Raw genomic sequence first — 17,626 nt, 5'->3', positions numbered from 1 at the left:
CTATCCTCTACCTTGTAATTTAAAGGAGGATTTAGTGGCATCTAGTGGTGACGTTGCAGATTGCACCCAAATTAAACCTGTTTAGCTTCATCTTCACTCTCTAAACATGGAGGAAAATCTACCTCGGCTTCAAAATGAGCAAAAAAAAAGACCGTCTCTAGCCAGAGTGTTTGCTTTGTCCTTCCTGGGCTGCCGTAGAAACATGGCGGCCTCCACGGAAGAGGTCCCGCTTCCTGTGTAGACAGGAAGTGCTCATTCTAACGTGATGAAAACACAATGATTCTTAAGTTTTACACAAAAATTAAAACATAATTAGAAATATATTTAATTTCTGCCGATAGAGCCCCCTGCAGTTCCTGTCAAACTAGTTGAACGTTTTCTTGTCTTTCAGCTCGTTGTTTTGGTCCTCTGTTCAGCGTGTTGTTGTTGTTTGCTGCTACAGACAGCTGGATAACGGCAAAAACCACAGGTGGAAAGAAACCAGCTGGTAAACACAGTGGAGCTAATAAGCCGGATATGAATGTCAGGAGTTGGTAGAGACCAAAACAACGCTAAAAGGCGAGTTTGCTAACAAGTGCTCATGTCACCTGAGAGTCACGTGACGAGTTCAAATTTACCCCGAGGTGTACGTCCAATAATAAGAGTCTATTTGGCTGCTTCTAACTGACCAAGACATCAGTTAATGAAGGTTTAATAACTATTAATGAAAGTCACAGGATTCACAACAACATTAATAATTAATGCCATTTAAAACACTCTTGAAGAACCTTTATTGCTCATCCTTTAAATTATAATCTCAATGCAGATTAGTACAAAAACTGTGCATTCACCACCTGTCGTACAGGTTCCATTTCATATATACCAGAACAGTAAGTGTGACACGTTCCTTGTTATTCTCTTTAGAAAAAGGAAAGAAATTGCTGGCATGTATTGATTTTCATAAAGTCCCCACAGAAACTGAATAAACTCTAGAATATGTCCTGACATCATCACCGACTGTAACACACCAATAACATAAATCAGATCATCAATAACAGATCAATTGTTAATTTGACCATTACTTTTGTGTGATTTTCCATTTTCCCACAAAGACATTTTGCATCACTGAAGCAACAAGGAAGTCCCTTTAACACGACGAATGCCAAAAACCCAAAGAGTGGGTAACCAAACAGGTAAAAAATAATAATGTGTTTCTTACGTATGATGACTAATCCATATGACGCCTGCAGTAACGTGACGACACACGAAATGCCAAAGCTCATAAATATCCAGAGTCGGGCCTTCAAACTGAAAACTACAGATCTAATGGTCGTTTCTTACAACAAATTCATCAACGCTGCTTTAAACTTCAGCCGTAAGGTTGCCGTGGGAGCGTTTCACCTGCAGTGCGGAGCTTCTGTCTCCCCCTTCTGTCAGTGAGAGTAATTACAAAAACATTGCTGACATGTGTTTTAGTCATAAGCTCCGCCCCCAAATCATTTGCTACCATTGAGGCTGTAAAACAGTGAACGAAAACGACTCGTTTCACGGTCAGATTTTGATCCATTCAGTCTGATAATATTTGGAAAGTCTAGAAGCACGATTGAATTATTTTTTAATCTCCAGTAAAATTAGCATAGCGCTAAACAAGAAGTTAGCGGGCTGTGCTAACGAAAGTCTCTGGTCCCGTGTCTCACCAGACACCAGATTCAAAAACTGGGTTTACTGTGAGATTTACCAGGCTGTGATGTGTTTAATCGTTACCGTGTCAACTCGTTTGGGGTGAAGCGCTTTTCTGATTTGCTACTTTGCTGTCTGGCTGCTCAACAGATTGAACTCTTGAGCCGCTGAATTCCTCACAGACTTAACTGCAACAACTTACATTTTTTGACGATGTTTTATGGGGGGAAACAAGTCCAGACTTCTTACACTGATTCAAACCAAGACTGGACCTGGTTTACTTTTTGTGAAATCATCTTCAAACAGACTCCTGACACTCTTTAGTGTTTGAACTGTGAGATAAGATAAATAAGTGCACACTCTTAACACAAAGGTGTCATGTGACTGATTTATATACATGTACTGCATGTGCAATATATATACACGACACATGCGGTACATAGAGATAAATACTTGAATGACTACTCTGTATGTTTGCATTTAAATAATGAAATTAACTGAATGATGAATAACATAACCATGTAAGCTGAATTAAATCACTTATTTGTACACAGCCGAAGGCTCAGGAAGATGTGTCGGATTAGACAGGCTTGTTTAGGCTTATTTAATTATGGGAATATATCTGTTATCATAACAAGCTGCCCACCCCTCCCCCCACCAGCAGCCACAGCAGTGGGTATAATGCTCAGTTATCCCGAGAGGCTGCAGCTCCTCTTCACAGGTTTCTTGTGCTTTTTTTTTTTTTACGTCTTTCTCAACTCTCAGAATTCGGCTTGATTTAAAAGGAGCTTGTGAACGACCTGAACTACGACATGTATATATTGCTGTTTTTGGTTAAAACTTAGTGAACTTGATGTATTTCAGCAGAAAGAGAGAAGTCTGGATGTGTGACTGTCACAGGAGATGGAGGATACTTTGGTATTCTGCTATAATCTCGCACCACTTCTTTGTCCCGTCGCACTCGTCTCATCTTGAAAACGTGCAGCCTTTCCAGGTCTGTGGAACTTCAAGCTGTTCCTGTGGGCAGAAAAATGAAATCATCACTTACTGTTCACCGTGTAAAGAAATGACCTGAGTTCGTAGATCTGTGACAACTTCATTCATTACTATGCTGACGACACCGTCATTTCCTCATCAGTACCCTCATTGAAAGCTTGATTTTTGTTTTCGGGGGCTAATCAAAATTTTAATACACAGTGAGAACACTAATTACACTTTTTATCCGATCCCAAATGAAAAATCCTTTAAGTTTTTGCTGACTTTACAGTACCTGGTTAGATAAAAAACAAACTTTTAAAACCCAGTTTATCAGTGCATCATCATTGTGTCCTCTAGGAGAAGGTAGGATGGACGTCACGTCACACTCAAAAGGGAACAACACTTGTTTGCTTTTAATTTTAAAATGGTACTTTATTCATAAATAAATTACCATTTTATTTATCATGATTTTTAAGACTAAGACAAATGGGATACCGTACTCGCTCAAAGGAATATATTACACGAGACATCCCATACATGGATACAGAATTGGACAAAGGTCCATTTATCTATTATGCTCTGCAGGAAATTAGACTACTTTTAATTTTGTTGTATTTTATGATGTTTGCTTTTCACTATATTACCATCTTTTCTTTTTTCTATTTGGTATTTCTTGTCTTTTGTGCTTTATTTGTGTATAAAATAGCATCATTTTGAATGAGGGTTTTGCTCTCGATTGAAATATTCTGAATAAATACAGCGATTTTAGTTCAGCATAAACAAATTCAGGCAAATATAGAAATGATTAAAATGCTTTTGATGCTTCCTGTATTATGTTGCTGCTTATATCAAAACAATACGAGACGACAGCAGAACTGTACTCACCATCATCTCCATCAGTCAGCACCAGCGCCTGCAGGATATCAGAGAGGGAGACGATTCCCTTCACCACATCCTGCTCGTCCACCACCACCAGCCTGTGCACCTGGAGAACAGACGGGGAGACATCGACGTCACTCTCATCTCTGCACAGTAATATTTCTACCAAAGCCAAAGTGATATGTGGCTCTTAGATGTCGTGTGTGTGTGTGTGTGTGTGTGTGTGTGTGTGTGTGTGTGTGTGTGTGTGTGTGTGTGTCATCTTCTGCTCATAAGATGCATTTCTATCGACCCCAAAATTTAAGAAAATATACATTTATCTGTATTTCGGGTTGTGTTTGACGAGGAGTTCTTGTATATATAAATATATGCTGTAGTTCCAGTGAGATGCACTCCTCACCTCGGCCTCCACCAGTCTGTTGATGATGGCCTCCAGGGTCTCGGTCCTGTTGCAGGTCAGCACTCCTTCGAAGTACTGAGAGCGGTGCTGCAGGGCTTTGGTCACGGTCACGTCCAGGTTGTTGTACGTCTTCTCAGCTGCCAGGTTCTGCACAAAGACAGACCCTCAGTGTTTCTACTACGTGGTATTGTTCTTCTACAGAGTCACGCAGTCACAGACAGCAGCAGGTCGATCGCGTCAGTCAAGAAGACACGTACAAAATGACTCCTTTTAACTTACTATAACATCAAATTTGGAGTATATGTCCACCACTCGACCTGCAAGACAGAGACAGCAAGTAAGAACACAACATTTAGGAGGTCTCAGGTCATCAGTGCAAAACGAACAAAGGCCTCATTCAGGCAGCTCACATACCTTTGTCATCCACAACAGGGAGCGCTGACACTCGCTGCTCCACAAAAATACCCAGCGCCGTGTAGAGCGGCGTGTCTGCACGGACCACCGCTATGTTTCTGAACGTCCCGATGTTCAGCTCCTCTAAAGTTTGCCTCAGGAACGACGGTTTGGGCATCTCTGATATCTGAAAACAAAACTGATCTCTGAATGCTGAAGAGGATCATTGAAAAACATACTGTGTCCTTATCAGCAGCCAACAGTCCTCGCTCTGTGTTATAGGATTCTGTAGTGTTGTAGTCAGGCTTAAAAAAAACCCAGATGATTTTAAAGTATCTAATGCAGCAGGGAGGAGAGAAGCCTGGAGAGACTTACAAAAAGCTTCAGGAACTTGAGAATCCTCTTGTGTGTTAGGATATAGAGCGTGTTGCCTGTCAGGGGGTCGATGACGGGCAATCTGTGGATCTTGTTCTTCAGCAGAGACGAAACCGCATCGTACAAACTGTCAGAGAGAAGATGACGTTTATCAAGTTATTTGAGATGCAGCATATTGTGAGAGAACACCTGAATAAAAACTAACAAAGTAAACATCATGTAAAGCTCTTATTCTGACAGCGGATTCTTTGTTTTCTGTATTACAGCCACAGACGGTCTGTGATGCAAAGATACGTCACTTTAGACTCTTTTTATGGTTCTCTAAATAAATAAGAAAAGATTACAACTGAAATATTTCTGTGACGTGCCGCATGTTTATTATCAGAAAAAAGTATTCAATTTTCATCTTTATCAGGTAGTGGTTAAAAAAACAACAATCATTTGTGCTAATTGCTGCAATTTCACCCCCCAAAAAACTCACTTAAAACTCTGCAAGTTACATCACAACTTACGAGGCAATCCACCACGAAAATCTAAAATTTTGGATCAAAACAATCACAAAAAAACGTGCAAAATCCTGCAGGGACTGAATATAAAACAATATATATAGCCGTTAAAAACAAATCTCCCACAATGCACCACGAAATTGAAGAAAAGCTTGCTGTACAGTTTATATCTATTTAAAAAGATTCTGATCCACAAAATAAAGTCATCCAAGATAAATAAATTAGCATACAGTGCAACAGCTAATGGGAATAAACCAACACACACACACACACACACACACACACACACACACACACACACACACACACGTGTGTAAAGTTTCACATGAAGATGCTTGTAAGTACTTCTGCTGCTCACCTTGCGTTGGGAGAGATGCTAACCAAAGGCTTGAAGGAGTCCTGCAGGTACAACTCTGTAGTGACCAAGAACAGAAGCTGTTAGTTCACCTCCAGGATCACCCGACACCGTGTGCTCATTTAAAACACTCTCACCTCTCCATGTTTCAATTTTGTGTTCTTCCAGCTCGTATATCTGAACCTGAAGGATTACAGAAAGAAAACAGGTTGAGGAACTAATAAAAGGAATCACAGATAAGCCACTGAGATTTCTCATTTACATCGACTCATCTTACCAAAGGAGATTTGTAATAGCGATGGAGAATGTTAATGAAGTCCGTGATGGTCAGCATACCTGCCGAGCAGAAACAGAAGCATTCAACCAGTCTGATATTCAACTTATTTCAACAAATGGAGTCAAAATGAACGTGACTTCTCACCAACAAAGCACTGCTTCTTGCTGTCCCACAGCGGCGCTGCTCGGACCCCGTTAGAAACAAGAGCGAAAAACGCCTTCTTCACCTGGAAGAAAAATTACACAAAGCATTTAGTCTATTTTAGCCAATGAGACAATATATTCATGTATTTTTTTAGTTTAAATTTAAAGGCTTTACCTGAAGTGAAGTATCAAACACGACTAATTTGGAGCTGGTGGGTACGAGGTCGTAACACCGGTGGGACTTCATAAACCTGGTGTACACATTGTGCTCCGAGTCTGAGGGGGACGAGAGAGAGAAACTACTGACGACACGCTTTCGTCAAAGTTTGATCCAATAAACGTCAATCGAGCCGTCTTTACCTTCTACGACTGGGTCCTTTTTGCACTCAAGATCATCAATAGTTACTGGAATCTGAAAGATAAAGGACATTAAAACCCAGTTTGTCTGGAGGTCCTCGGAGATAGAAAAAGCCTGAATGATATGTTGCTCGGGTCAAAAAGAGTATTTGAGGAATCCTGAAAAAACCATCAGAAAAGTGCACAAACTCACAGCTTGTTTTCATGAAGGTTTCTTCTCTTTTTATGTCTTTTATAACTCAGGATGGAAACTCTCTGTATTCTCTATAAGGAAACTAAACACTCGTCTCTTTAATCTGGCTTTTTATTTAGAGTAATGTTCATCAGCTTGGTTTTTAAGTTTTAAACATTGTTTATTCTATTTTCCTGAATTGCATTTATAAAATTTGAACACGTTGTTTTGTTATTGTAATTTCAAGTCGTGCATTTTATTTAAATCTGTATTTTGTTCACCTTCCAGTTCTGTTTGTTTTAACTTTTTAACGTGTATGATGCGCTTTGGGCTGCAGGCTCGTGGGACAGGTGACTTTCTGAAGGACGTGACCAGCTGGTTGATCATCAAACCGAGTTAATATAAGAGGACTGTACTATAAACTAAAGTAAATAAGAGGACTGTACTATGAACTAAAGTAAATAAGAGGACTGTGCTATAAACTAAAGTAAATAAGAGGACTGTACTATGAACTAAAGTAAATAAGAGGACTGTACTATAAACTAAAGTAAATAAGAGGACTGTACTATAAACTAAAGTAAATAAGAGGACTGTGATATGAACTAAAGTAAATAAGAGGACTGTACTATAAACTAAAGTAAATAAGAGGACTGTACTATAAACTAAAGTAAATAAGAGGACTGTGATATAAACTAAAGTAAATAAGAGGACTGTACTATGAACTAAAGTAAATAAGAGGACTGTACTATGAACTAAAGTAAATAAGAGGACTGTACTATAAACTAAAGTAAATAAGAGGACTGTACTATAAACTAAAGTAAATAAGAGGACTGTACTATAAACTAAAGTAAATAAGAGGACTGTACTATGAATTAAAGTAAATAAGAGGACTGTACTATGAATTAAAGTAAATAAGAGGACTGTACTATAAACTAAAGTAAATAAGAGGACTGTACTATGAACTAAAGTAAATAAGAGGACTGTACTATAAACTAAAGTAAATAAGAGGACTGTACTATAAACTAAAGTAAATAAGAGGACTGTACTATGAATTAAAGTAAATAAGAGGACTGTACTATAAACTAAAGTAAATAAGAGGACTGTACTATGAACTAAAGTAAATAAGAGGACTGTACTATAAACTAAAGTAAATAAGAGGACTGTACTATAAACTAAAGTAAATAAGAGGACTGTGATATAAACTAAAGTAAATAAGAGGACTGTACTATGAACTAAAGTAAATAAGAGGACTGTACTATGAACTAAAGTAAATAAGAGGACTGTACTATAAACTAAAGTAAATAAGAGGACTGTACTATGAACTAAAGTAAATAAGAGGACTGTACTATAAACTAAAGTAAATAAGAGGACTGTACTATAAACTAAAGTAAATAAGAGGACTGTATTATAAACTAAAGTAAATAAGAGGACTGTACTATAAACTAAAGTAAATAAGAGGACTGTACTATAAACTAAAGTAAATAAGAGGACTGTGCTATAAACTAAAGTAAATAAGAGGACTGTGATATAAACTAAAGTAAATAAGAGGACTGTACTATGAACTAAAGTAAATAAGAGGACTGTACTATAAACTAAAGTAAATAAGAGGACTGTACTATAAACTAAAGTAAATAAGAGGACTGTACTATAAACTAAAGTAAATAAGAGGACTGTGCTATAAACTAAAGTAAATAAGAGGACTGTGATATAAACTAAAGTAAATAAGAGGACTGTACTATGAACTAAAGTAAATAAGAGGACTGTACTATAAACTAAAGTAAATAAGAGGACTGTATTATAAACTAAAGTAAATAAGAGGACTGTACTATAAACTAAAGTAAATAAGAGGACTGTGCTATAAACTAAAGTAAATAAGAGGACTGTGATATAAACTAAAGTAAATAAGAGGACTGTGATATAAACTAAAGTAAATAAGAGGACTATACTATGAACTAAAGTAAATAAGAGGACTGTACTATGAACTAAAGTAAATAAGAGGACTGTACTATAAACTAAAGTAAATAAGAGGACTGTGCTATAAACTAAAGTAAATAAGAGGACTGTGATATAAACTAAAGTAAATAAGAGGACTATACTATGAACTAAAGTAAATAAGAGGACTGTACTATGAACTAAAGTAAATAAGAGGACTGTGCTATAAACTAAAGTAAATAAGAGGACTGTACTATAAACTAAAGTAAATAAGAGGACTGTGCTATAAACTAAAGTAAATAAGAGGACTGTGCTATAAACTAAAGTAAATAAGAGGACTGTGATATAAACTAAAGTAAATAAGAGGACTATACTATGAACTAAAGTAAATAAGAGGACTGTACTATAAACTAAAGTAAATAAGAGGACTATACTATGAACTAAAGTAAATAAGAGGACTGTACTATGAACTAAAGTAAATAAGAGGACTGTACTATGAACTAAAGTAAATAAGAGGACTGTACTATAAACTAAAGTAAATAAGAGGACTGTACTATAAACTAAAGTAAATAAGAGGACTGTACTATGAACTAAAGTAAATAAGAGGACTGTACTATGAACTAAAGTAAATAAGAGGACTGTATTATAAACTAAAGTAAATAAGAGGACTGTACTATGAACTAAAGTAAATAAGAGGACTGTACTATAAACTAAAGTAAATAAGAGGACTGTACTATAAACTAAAGTAAATAAGAGGACTGTGCTATGAACTAAAGTAAATAAGAGGACTGTACTATAAACTAAAGTAAATAAGAGGACTGTACTATAAACTAAAGTAAATAAGAGGACTGTATTATGAACTAAAGTAAATAAGAGGACTGTACTATAAACTAAAGTAAATAAGAGGACTGTACTATGAACTAAAGTAAATAAGAGGACTGTACTATGAACTAAAGTAAATAAGAGGACTGTACTATGAACTAAAGTAAATAAGAGGACTGTACTATAAACTAAAGTAAATAAGAGGACTGTACTATAAACTAAAGTAAATAAGAGGACTGTACTATAAACTAAAGTAAATAAGAGGACTGTACTATGAACTAAAGTAAATAAGAGGACTGTACTATAAACTAAAGTAAATAAGAGGACTGTACTATAAACTAAAGTAAATAAGAGGACTGTACTATAAACTAAAGTAAATAAGAGGACTGTACTATGAACTAAAGTAAATAAGAGGACTGTACTATAAACTAAAGTAAATAAGAGGACTGTACTATAAACTAAAGTAAATAAGAGGACTGTACTATGAACTAAAGTAAATAAGAGGACTGTATTATAAACTAAAGTAAATAAGAGGACTGTACTATGAACTAAAGTAAATAAGAGGACTGTACTATAAACTAAAGTAAATAAGAGGACTGTACTATAAACTAAAGTAAAAATAAAAGATGCTCGTTGTCGCAGTTAAACTCCAGCACAGCTAGCGTGTTAGCTAGCGTCGCAGCCTGTTGACATTAAGGTGAAGTAAACTTCCCGTCGTCCAGTCAAACCCGGCGACACATTATTTGGCATATTGTCGTGTTTTTATTCTCAATTGCACTCCGGTACCAGGGCGGAACCACCGGTACGGACCTGCCTTCCTGACGGTGGACTAACGTAACTGTGAAAAGCGGGCTTAGCACAAGAGTTAGCTCCGGAGCTAGTTGCTATCGTTAGCTTCTAGAAAAGCTCCGATCTGAGCTGGGTAACTGAGACACGAACAGCTGGGTAACTGAGACACGAACAGCTGGGTAACTGAGACACGAACAGCTGGGTAACTGAGACACGAACAGCTGGGTAACTGAGACACGAACAGCTGGGTAACTGAGACACGAACAGCTGGGTAACTGAGACACGAACAGCTGGGTAACTGAGACACGAACAGCTGGGTAACTGAGACACGAACAGCTGGGTAACTTAGAGAACAGCTGGGTAACTTAGAGAACAGCTGGGTAATTTAGAGAACAGCTGGGTAACTTACACACTCCATCTTCCATCAGCTGATCCGCCTTCCTGCTGCCGGGTTAATGTAGAACTGGCAGGACCTCAAAACCGCGCAGCTCTTCCGCTAAAAGACACGTGATGTCCCGTTACCGTAATACAGGTGGTACCGGCGCACTGCACGGGCCGGAAGTCGGCAGCAGACCATAGGTTTCCCCTCATATCACGACGAGGACGTATCAGACATGGAGCTCCAGCTCAGTGAAAAATGACCCGTTCTTTGGGTGTGAAGGACCTTGAAGTCTGTATGTAAATATACACTTCTGTTAGAAAGTTTGGGGTCACTCAGAAATCCTTGTTTTTGAAAGAAAAGCGCGTTTTGTCCATTAAAATAGCATCAAGTTGATCAGAAATATTGTGCAGACATTGTTAATGTTGTAAACGACAACTGTAGCTGGAAACAGCTGATTTTTAATAAAATATGTCGGTCGGCGTGCAGAGGCCCGTTCTCAGAAACCATCAGTCGTCTTCCAATGAAAGTTGAGTTTGTCAATGCGAGTTGATCCTTTCAGCAGACTAACCGACCATCAGAAAACCCTGGAGCAATTACGCTGGCACAGCTGAAAACTGTTGTGCTGATTAAAGAAGCAGTAAATCTGGCCTTCTTTGGACCAGTTGAGTATTTGGAGCTTCGGCAGTCGTGGGTTTCATTACAGGCTCAAAATGGGCAGAAACAAGGAACTTTCTTCTGAAACCCGTCAGTCTGTTCTTGTTCTGTGATATGAAGGCTATTGCATTCGAGAAATTGCCAAGAAACTGAAGATCTGGTGTACGACTCCCTTCACAGAGCAGCGCAAACTGGCTCTAACCAGAATAGAAAGAGGAGTGGGAGGCCCAACGAGGCCCAACGAGGCACAACTAAGCAGGAGGACAAATACATTAGAGTGTCTAGTGTGAGAAACGGACGCCTCACAGGTCCTCAACTGGCAGCTTCATTAAATAGTACCCGCAAAACACCAGTCTCAACGTCAACAGTGAAAAGGCGACTCCGGGATGTTGGCCTTTGAGGCAGAGTTGCAAAGAAAAAGCCACATCTCAGACTGGCCAATAAAAAGAAGAGATTACGATGGACAAAAGAACACCGACACTGGAGAGAGGAAGACTGGAAAAAAGTGTTATGGACCAACGCATCTAAATTTGAGGTGTTCGGATCACAAAGAAGAACATTCGTGAGGCGCAGACCAAATGAAAAGATGCTGGAGGAGTGCTTGACGCCATCTGTGATGGTCTGGGGCTGCTGTGGTGGTAAAGTGGGAGATTTGTAAAGGGTGAAAGGGATCTTGAAGAAGGAAGGCTATCACTCCATTTAGCAACGCCACGCCATACCCGGTGGACAGCACTTGATTGGAGCCAATGTCCTCCTCCAACAGGACAAGAGCTAGTATTCAGTCCATCATGGAGTGGCCAGCACCGTCACCGGATCTCAGCCCTATTGAGTTGTTGGTGGAGCTGCTTGACCGTATGGTACACAACAAGTGCCCATCAAGCCAATCTGACGAGTGGAAGGTGTTTCAGGAAGCATGGGGAGAAATCTCTTCAGATTACTTTAACAAATTGACAGCTAGAACGCCACAGGTCTGCAAGTATTATTTCAATTAAAAATCATGATTTCTAACTTTGTCAATGACATTTCTTCCTATTTAAACTCATTTCATGTGTTTTCAGGGAAAACAATGAAATTTCTAAGTGACCCCAAACTTTTGAACGGCAGTGTATGCGACCTTGCTTTTTGCTGCTTGCAGCTACCGTTCAATTATTGACTTTGGTTTCAAGAAAGAAAAATACAAAAATATAAATATACACAATGGGAGCTACAATGGGAAACAACATAGACCATGATACAAAATTATTATGGAAAATACAAATTATACATCACCCGCGCCCTTCAAAAACAATAACAACCACTTGTTTTCCTAGTAAACAACTTTGTTTGCCTTTCGGGAACCCATCAAAAACACAAACACACAAATGAGTTTATCCAACTCTTTGGTCTATTTACATATCTAAATACTTTTGTTTCCAAGTGATCTTATAATCAATTTTAATATTCTTTCAACATTAATTTAATGTCACGCTCCTTTTTAATTTTTACTAAACCATTAATAAGAGTTTCCTCTAATCCTAATTTATTCACATCAAAGAAAACATTAACTATTCCACTTTAGGCACCATATTTTAAATTATCTCCAGAAAAAAAAAAAAACATCATCTGCAAACAAAACAGACAAATTCTCATTATGTAAAAATGAAGTTTACTATCTAAAACAAAATGAAACCACAAGCATGGAGGCAAATCAAATGAGTAACAGATTTATTTATATACAAAACTGTTTACAGCAAGATTTCTGAATCAACATTGACCCACCAGGGAATATTGGTGTTCAGGTGCACAACACCTGCACCCAAAGTGTCAAGTCAACAGAGGGGGGGAAACAAAACAAAAAAAACAACCTTTAAGAGCACCTCGAGTCATGAAAAGAAGCAGATGAGGGAGTTTGAACAACTGTAAGGCACAAGACACAGCATCACCAGCTTCTGTTCAGCCACCAATCAGTTACTCAGCAAAGCACTTGATAAAAAGTTACTTCAGGTACAACAGGAGGATTATGGGGGGAAATCCAGACTGTCACGTCTTTGTAAGGCTACAGGATTTATGAAACACTTCATTAGGGATCTCGAGTGTCCGAAATTGATCCTGAAAGTCCACAGTGTGAATTAAATTGACTGCATTGCATGCAAGATCAGTTTTATCAAACCTGCATTAACCATCAGTTCAAAACCATGAGTTCCAAACTGTCTAGTCTAACTGTGGCCTTCAGCCACTTAAATAAGTCTTCTGCAATGTTAAAATGTAAATTTAAAAAAATGAAACTCAGCAATGCTCATAATTATAATGCACATACATGCATGTATTCTACTCAGAATATTAAATGGCGCGCAATCCTGCATCACTCAAGAGATAACCGATAGTACCAAACCAATTACTAAGATTCTACTCATGTAGTATAAAAAGGCCATAACTGGTAAATAGCAAAGATCTATTCCAATCTACACTACATTTCCTCTGAGTGTTGTTCATTAGAAAAAGACTTTATTACAATTGATGAGGAGAAATTAAACTCTAGAAAGAATGGAGGCCTATTTGCTCAGCAGAGGGGCTCAAATGTAAGTTGTTAAATACACAATAACACGCTCCTCCGTACTGGAACACGCAGCTCCAAAGTTCAGTGGTGAAAGGTACTTGAAGAAGAGTTGATTAAAATGAGAACTGTGAAAGCACAGTGAGATTTCTAATGAGAAATCCTGCATCACTAATTTCTAATGAGAAATCTCACTACAGGATGTTCAAGGAAACCCACCGTTTAAGAGAAATAGTGACACTTTTAACACATTTAAAGCAATGTGAACTGTGACTCTGCATCACTGAAAAAATAATACATCTGTCCTTAGAAAGGTTATTTACCACCTCTCACTGTACAATAACAACTCAAAGAATTAGGAGACAAAAGCCAATGATGTCTCAAACATTAGAAAGAAAACTGATGCAATCAATTTGGAGCAATCTTATTTTCTTTTCTGAGTATTACATCAAACTCAAAATCAAGATTCTGCCCAGCAACAGATTACAACATGTCAAAATTTAAAGAAATGATACACTGTAGGTGCTTCTTTGTTTAAAACAGAGATTAATTCTGCTCTTACAAACGTCTCCCTGCGGTTTACAAGTCGTGGGAGACTCTTAACTGTCTGAGCAGTTGCTTTGCAATGTAAATCAATCTGGTATCACAACGTAGTTCCACCGCAGCGTCGAGGTGTCGGTGAGGTCACGATTGGCAAGCTGGTGAAGTTGTGCCTCCTGTCTTCAGTAAATTATCTTACTGATGTCCTGGAAACACTTTTACATCACAGCGCACTTCTTCTCCTCCGGGGGAGCGTTTCCGTCGGCTTTCTCCATCTCCAAAATGATCCGCTTGAAAACCTCCACGGCAGTCTGCGTTGCAAGAATATTTGGAGTCAGAGTGTGAATCTGGGTCAGAAATAAAACTCTCCGGCTCACAGTTACTACCCCGAGAGACATCCAGCATTACCTCATTCTCCTTGGCGGAGGACTCCATGAACGCAGCACCCCAGGAATCAGCAAGTTTTTTTCCCTCCTCTGGCTTGATAACCCTGAGAAAAGAAAATACGTCGATCCTTTAACTGTAGTTGAAGCGCCGTTTTTAAAAAGGACAGCTTCAGTCTTTAACACACACACACGCTTTTGTCACAGACCACGGTTTTCAGAAGTGTTTCTCAGCCCATGCAGAGATTTCCACAACAGAATCATGTGGTTGTTTTTTTTATACCTTACACAACTTTTCCAGTCTTTTGTTGTCCCTTTCTCAACTTTTTTTTAACATGTTGCTGACATCAAATACAATTTTTTTTTTCAAATTCTCAGTTTCATCGTTTGATATGTTGTCTTTGGTTTATTTTCAACTAAATATGAGTTTACTTGATTTGCAACTCAGCATTCTGTTTTTGTTTACATTTTACACAGCGTCCCAACTTTTTTGGAAAATGGGGTTGTATGTAGTTATCTCATACAGACGTTCAGTAATCTTGATTACCTTTCCATGTGGAGATCTTTTTTGTTGCCTACAAGAACAGTTGGGACCCTGAAAAAAACATAAAAATGGCGGTTTAATTAAAAACGAACAAAATCATTAAAAAAAAAAAAAAGAACACATTTTGGAAATATTGAAATTCAAATAACTAGAAAAACTTACTGAATCTTCCCAACCATGTCTAGCAGCTTGTCGTGTAGAACCTGGATAACTTCAAAACTGAATAGAGACAGATATCAAAGTAATTGCAGGTACTAATATGAGAGCAGCCAGTTCATACCTCCAACTTAGTATGACATGTTGTTAGTTCAACATTCGGTTAAAGCAATGAGCAAACAAGCACCCAATACGGATAAATACAAAACTACAGCTTTGAAAATAACTGTGGAGCGTAGGTGATTTGATGCATCTCTAATACCGAAAAAAAAAAAAAATAGAACAATAAACCTCATAATATGTCCTATCAATATATCTCAGTGACTAAATGTGAATCTATTAAAACCCAGAGTTGACATTATTTTAAATAAACACAAAGCAAAGTCTGTCATATACAGAGTATTCAAAGACTTATGATTGTGTATGCCGCCTTATTTACACAAGTGAGAACACAACCGTCCACTCACCTTTTCATGGAAGTCACTGAATAGACAAGGACGTAGCCATGAATGTCCATTGAGTGGGATTGTGGAAAAATTGAGTACTCATCCTATAAATAGAGAAAAGACATTATAATCTCACTGGATATGACTTTTAAAAAATACAACACATAATAAAAAATAAAAATAAAAACAGACATATGAGACTACAGCATCCAGACAAATGCAAGTTAAATCAGCATCTAAATACATGTCTAAATATCAAAACCCCCATTTTAGGATTGAACATTTAATGGTCAGTGATGGCAGCAGGCGAACTACTTACTTGTCCAGCTGTATCAACTAGCTGAAGATTGAAGTCTTGACTGTTCATGCTGACCATTTTGTTAAAGGCTGGAGAGAAAAGAAGTTTTACCATTTTTACATGAAGCCAAAGCCTCCGAGTTTTTTTTTTGCTGTAATATCTTATAAACACTCAAGAGATGACACTTACTGTTTTCGATGGTCGGGTCGTAGGAGTCAACGAATTGTCCTTCCACAAACTGTATTGTAAGAGAAGACTTTCCTGTGCAGGGAAAAGAAACATAACCTGGTTGTGTTACCAAAGATGGTGTCCCTGTAGTATTAACGTACGACCTGTAAAATTCTGTTACACCCGACAGACCAATTCACTTTGCGACCGCAGCTATAAAAATGTCTGTCGCTCCATATATCTACACCGTTATTTTCCTTCCTGCTTTTAAAATGTGAGAGCCTCAATTAATCCATTCCATAATATTAATCACTGACTATTTTGATAATCGATTAAATGTCATTTGACAAGTGAAAAAAAAGCTAAAATTCACTGTTGACAGCTTCCTAAATTTGAATATTTTCTGATTTCTTCAGTCTACCATGAAAATAAATGGAACATCTTTTCGTTGTGTAATGTTTGTCAGCACAAAACAAGACATTTGATCCTGCAGGATGGGCTGTGGAAACACTAGTCCACACTTTTCACCACACTTTCATTGAGGACATGTGGAAAGAGTGGACATGTCTTCTGATGTCATGAAGAGTGTATTTTGAAGGGAACAGTCTCACTAGATAACAGGGAACCGAATTGGTGGGTCACAAATTCTGGTGGCACATTGCTGGCGTGTTTACTTTTATCTTTGGACACTCAAAGTTTCGAGCCACCTTCCTTTTGTTTGGGGGGGAGGGGGGGGGGACTTTACCAAGAGCTCACTGAAAACTTTATTTTCACTTATCACGTTGCATCTGGTACCATATGGCTACAACAACACAGCAAAATAAGGCCGAGTTTGGTTTGGTTTCGTTATCGACTGCGCAGCAAACACATGTAACACAAAGGAGCGTGAACAAAAGGTGAGCTAGCGTCCGTGTTGACGCGCTCAGCAGGAAAACAAAGCCAGGACGTTAGCCTGCTAGCCAGCGAGCTAACCAACATTAGCAGTGCACGAGCTCGACCTGTACTCACCTACAGACCGGTAACCAATAACGGCGATCTTTCGGTACTTTGGTTGAGGCATTGCGGTGAAAACTGGATTCAAACGGTTTCGAAGATGTAGTGCGCCACCGAGTTTTACTGCCGAAACAAACTTTTATCGCCACATTCGTCTCACGTCACGTGACAACAACAAACTTTCCGGAGCCGCCGCTCGAGCGCTGCGCTGGGCCTCGAGCCGGGACGGCGGAGCTTCAGGCGGTTCTGGTCCGAAGACACGAACGCGTGTCCTTCTCCGTCCGTCTCAGCCGTCAATTTCGAAGGACGATTTGAAATAATTAAATTGTCGTTTCGACCGAAGCTGTAAACGAAAAAAAAAAAAAACCGCTCGTTCAACGCGGTCGCGAGCCACAAGTCAAACTGACGGAAACTGCCATTGTGTAAGCGTCGTAAAACCAGGCGTGACGTCAGAGGCGCGCGGCCGCGCGTCCAGCCGGTTCGTACGGAGGC

The 17,626-nt window shown here is 38.5% G+C and overlaps 2 protein-coding genes across 2 annotated transcripts; both read right to left on the bottom strand.

The window, feature by feature from the left end:
* Positions 1-746: 746 nt before the first annotated feature.
* Positions 747-10,546, bottom strand: prkag1 (protein kinase, AMP-activated, gamma 1 non-catalytic subunit). The gene is made up of 13 exons (XM_069154713.1): positions 10,447-10,546; positions 6,326-6,377; positions 6,141-6,241; positions 5,967-6,048; positions 5,823-5,881; positions 5,683-5,728; positions 5,549-5,603; positions 4,685-4,811; positions 4,331-4,496; positions 4,196-4,233; positions 3,917-4,063; positions 3,523-3,622; positions 747-2,676 (listed from the first exon to the last, which is right to left on the bottom strand). Exons 1-13 carry the CDS (start codon positions 10,453-10,455, stop codon positions 2,666-2,668), a joined length of 993 nt encoding a protein of 330 aa, XP_069010814.1. The 5' UTR covers positions 10,456-10,546; the 3' UTR covers positions 747-2,665.
* A 2,214-nt stretch (positions 10,547-12,760) lies between these two features.
* LOC138201314 (GTP-binding protein Rheb-like) lies at positions 12,761-17,565 on the bottom strand. Its single transcript, XM_069154701.1, has 8 exons — positions 17,150-17,565; positions 16,163-16,234; positions 15,995-16,062; positions 15,697-15,779; positions 15,236-15,292; positions 15,077-15,124; positions 14,555-14,636; positions 12,761-14,457 (listed from the first exon to the last, which is right to left on the bottom strand). The coding sequence occupies exons 1-8, from the start codon at positions 17,199-17,201 to the stop codon at positions 14,365-14,367; spliced, it is 555 nt and encodes a 184-aa protein (XP_069010802.1). The 5' UTR covers positions 17,202-17,565; the 3' UTR covers positions 12,761-14,364.
* Positions 17,566-17,626: the final 61 nt, after the last annotated feature.

The sequence above is a fragment of the Embiotoca jacksoni genome, unplaced genomic scaffold (genome assembly GCF_022577435.1).
Source record: "Embiotoca jacksoni isolate LCO1_2020_lvr unplaced genomic scaffold, fEmbJac1.0.p SCAF_1, whole genome shotgun sequence".
Classification (NCBI taxonomy): domain Eukaryota; kingdom Metazoa; phylum Chordata; class Actinopteri; family Embiotocidae; genus Embiotoca; species Embiotoca jacksoni.
This window is presented reverse-complemented; position numbering and strand designations above follow the sequence as displayed.

Excerpts from the sequence above, each read along its gene's own strand:
- LOC138201314 (XM_069154701.1), bottom strand. The coding sequence starts at position 17,201 with ATGCCTCAACCAAAGTACCGAAAGATCGCCGTTATTGGTTACCGGTCT. Across the intron at positions 15,780-15,994 it reads TAGTTGATACAGCTGGACAA|GATGAGTACTCAATTTTTCC; the intron begins GTAAGTAGTTCG and ends CTCTATTTATAG. Across the intron at positions 15,293-15,696 it reads TCAGTGACTTCCATGAAAAG|TTTTGAAGTTATCCAGGTTC; the intron begins GTGAGTGGACGG and ends GTCTCTATTCAG.
- prkag1 (XM_069154713.1), bottom strand. Across the intron at positions 5,882-5,966 it reads CAAGAAGCAGTGCTTTGTTG|GTATGCTGACCATCACGGAC; the intron begins GTGAGAAGTCAC and ends TCTGCTCGGCAG. Across the intron at positions 4,064-4,195 it reads ACTCCAAATTTGATGTTATA|AACCTGGCAGCTGAGAAGAC; the intron begins GTAAGTTAAAAG and ends GTCTTTGTGCAG.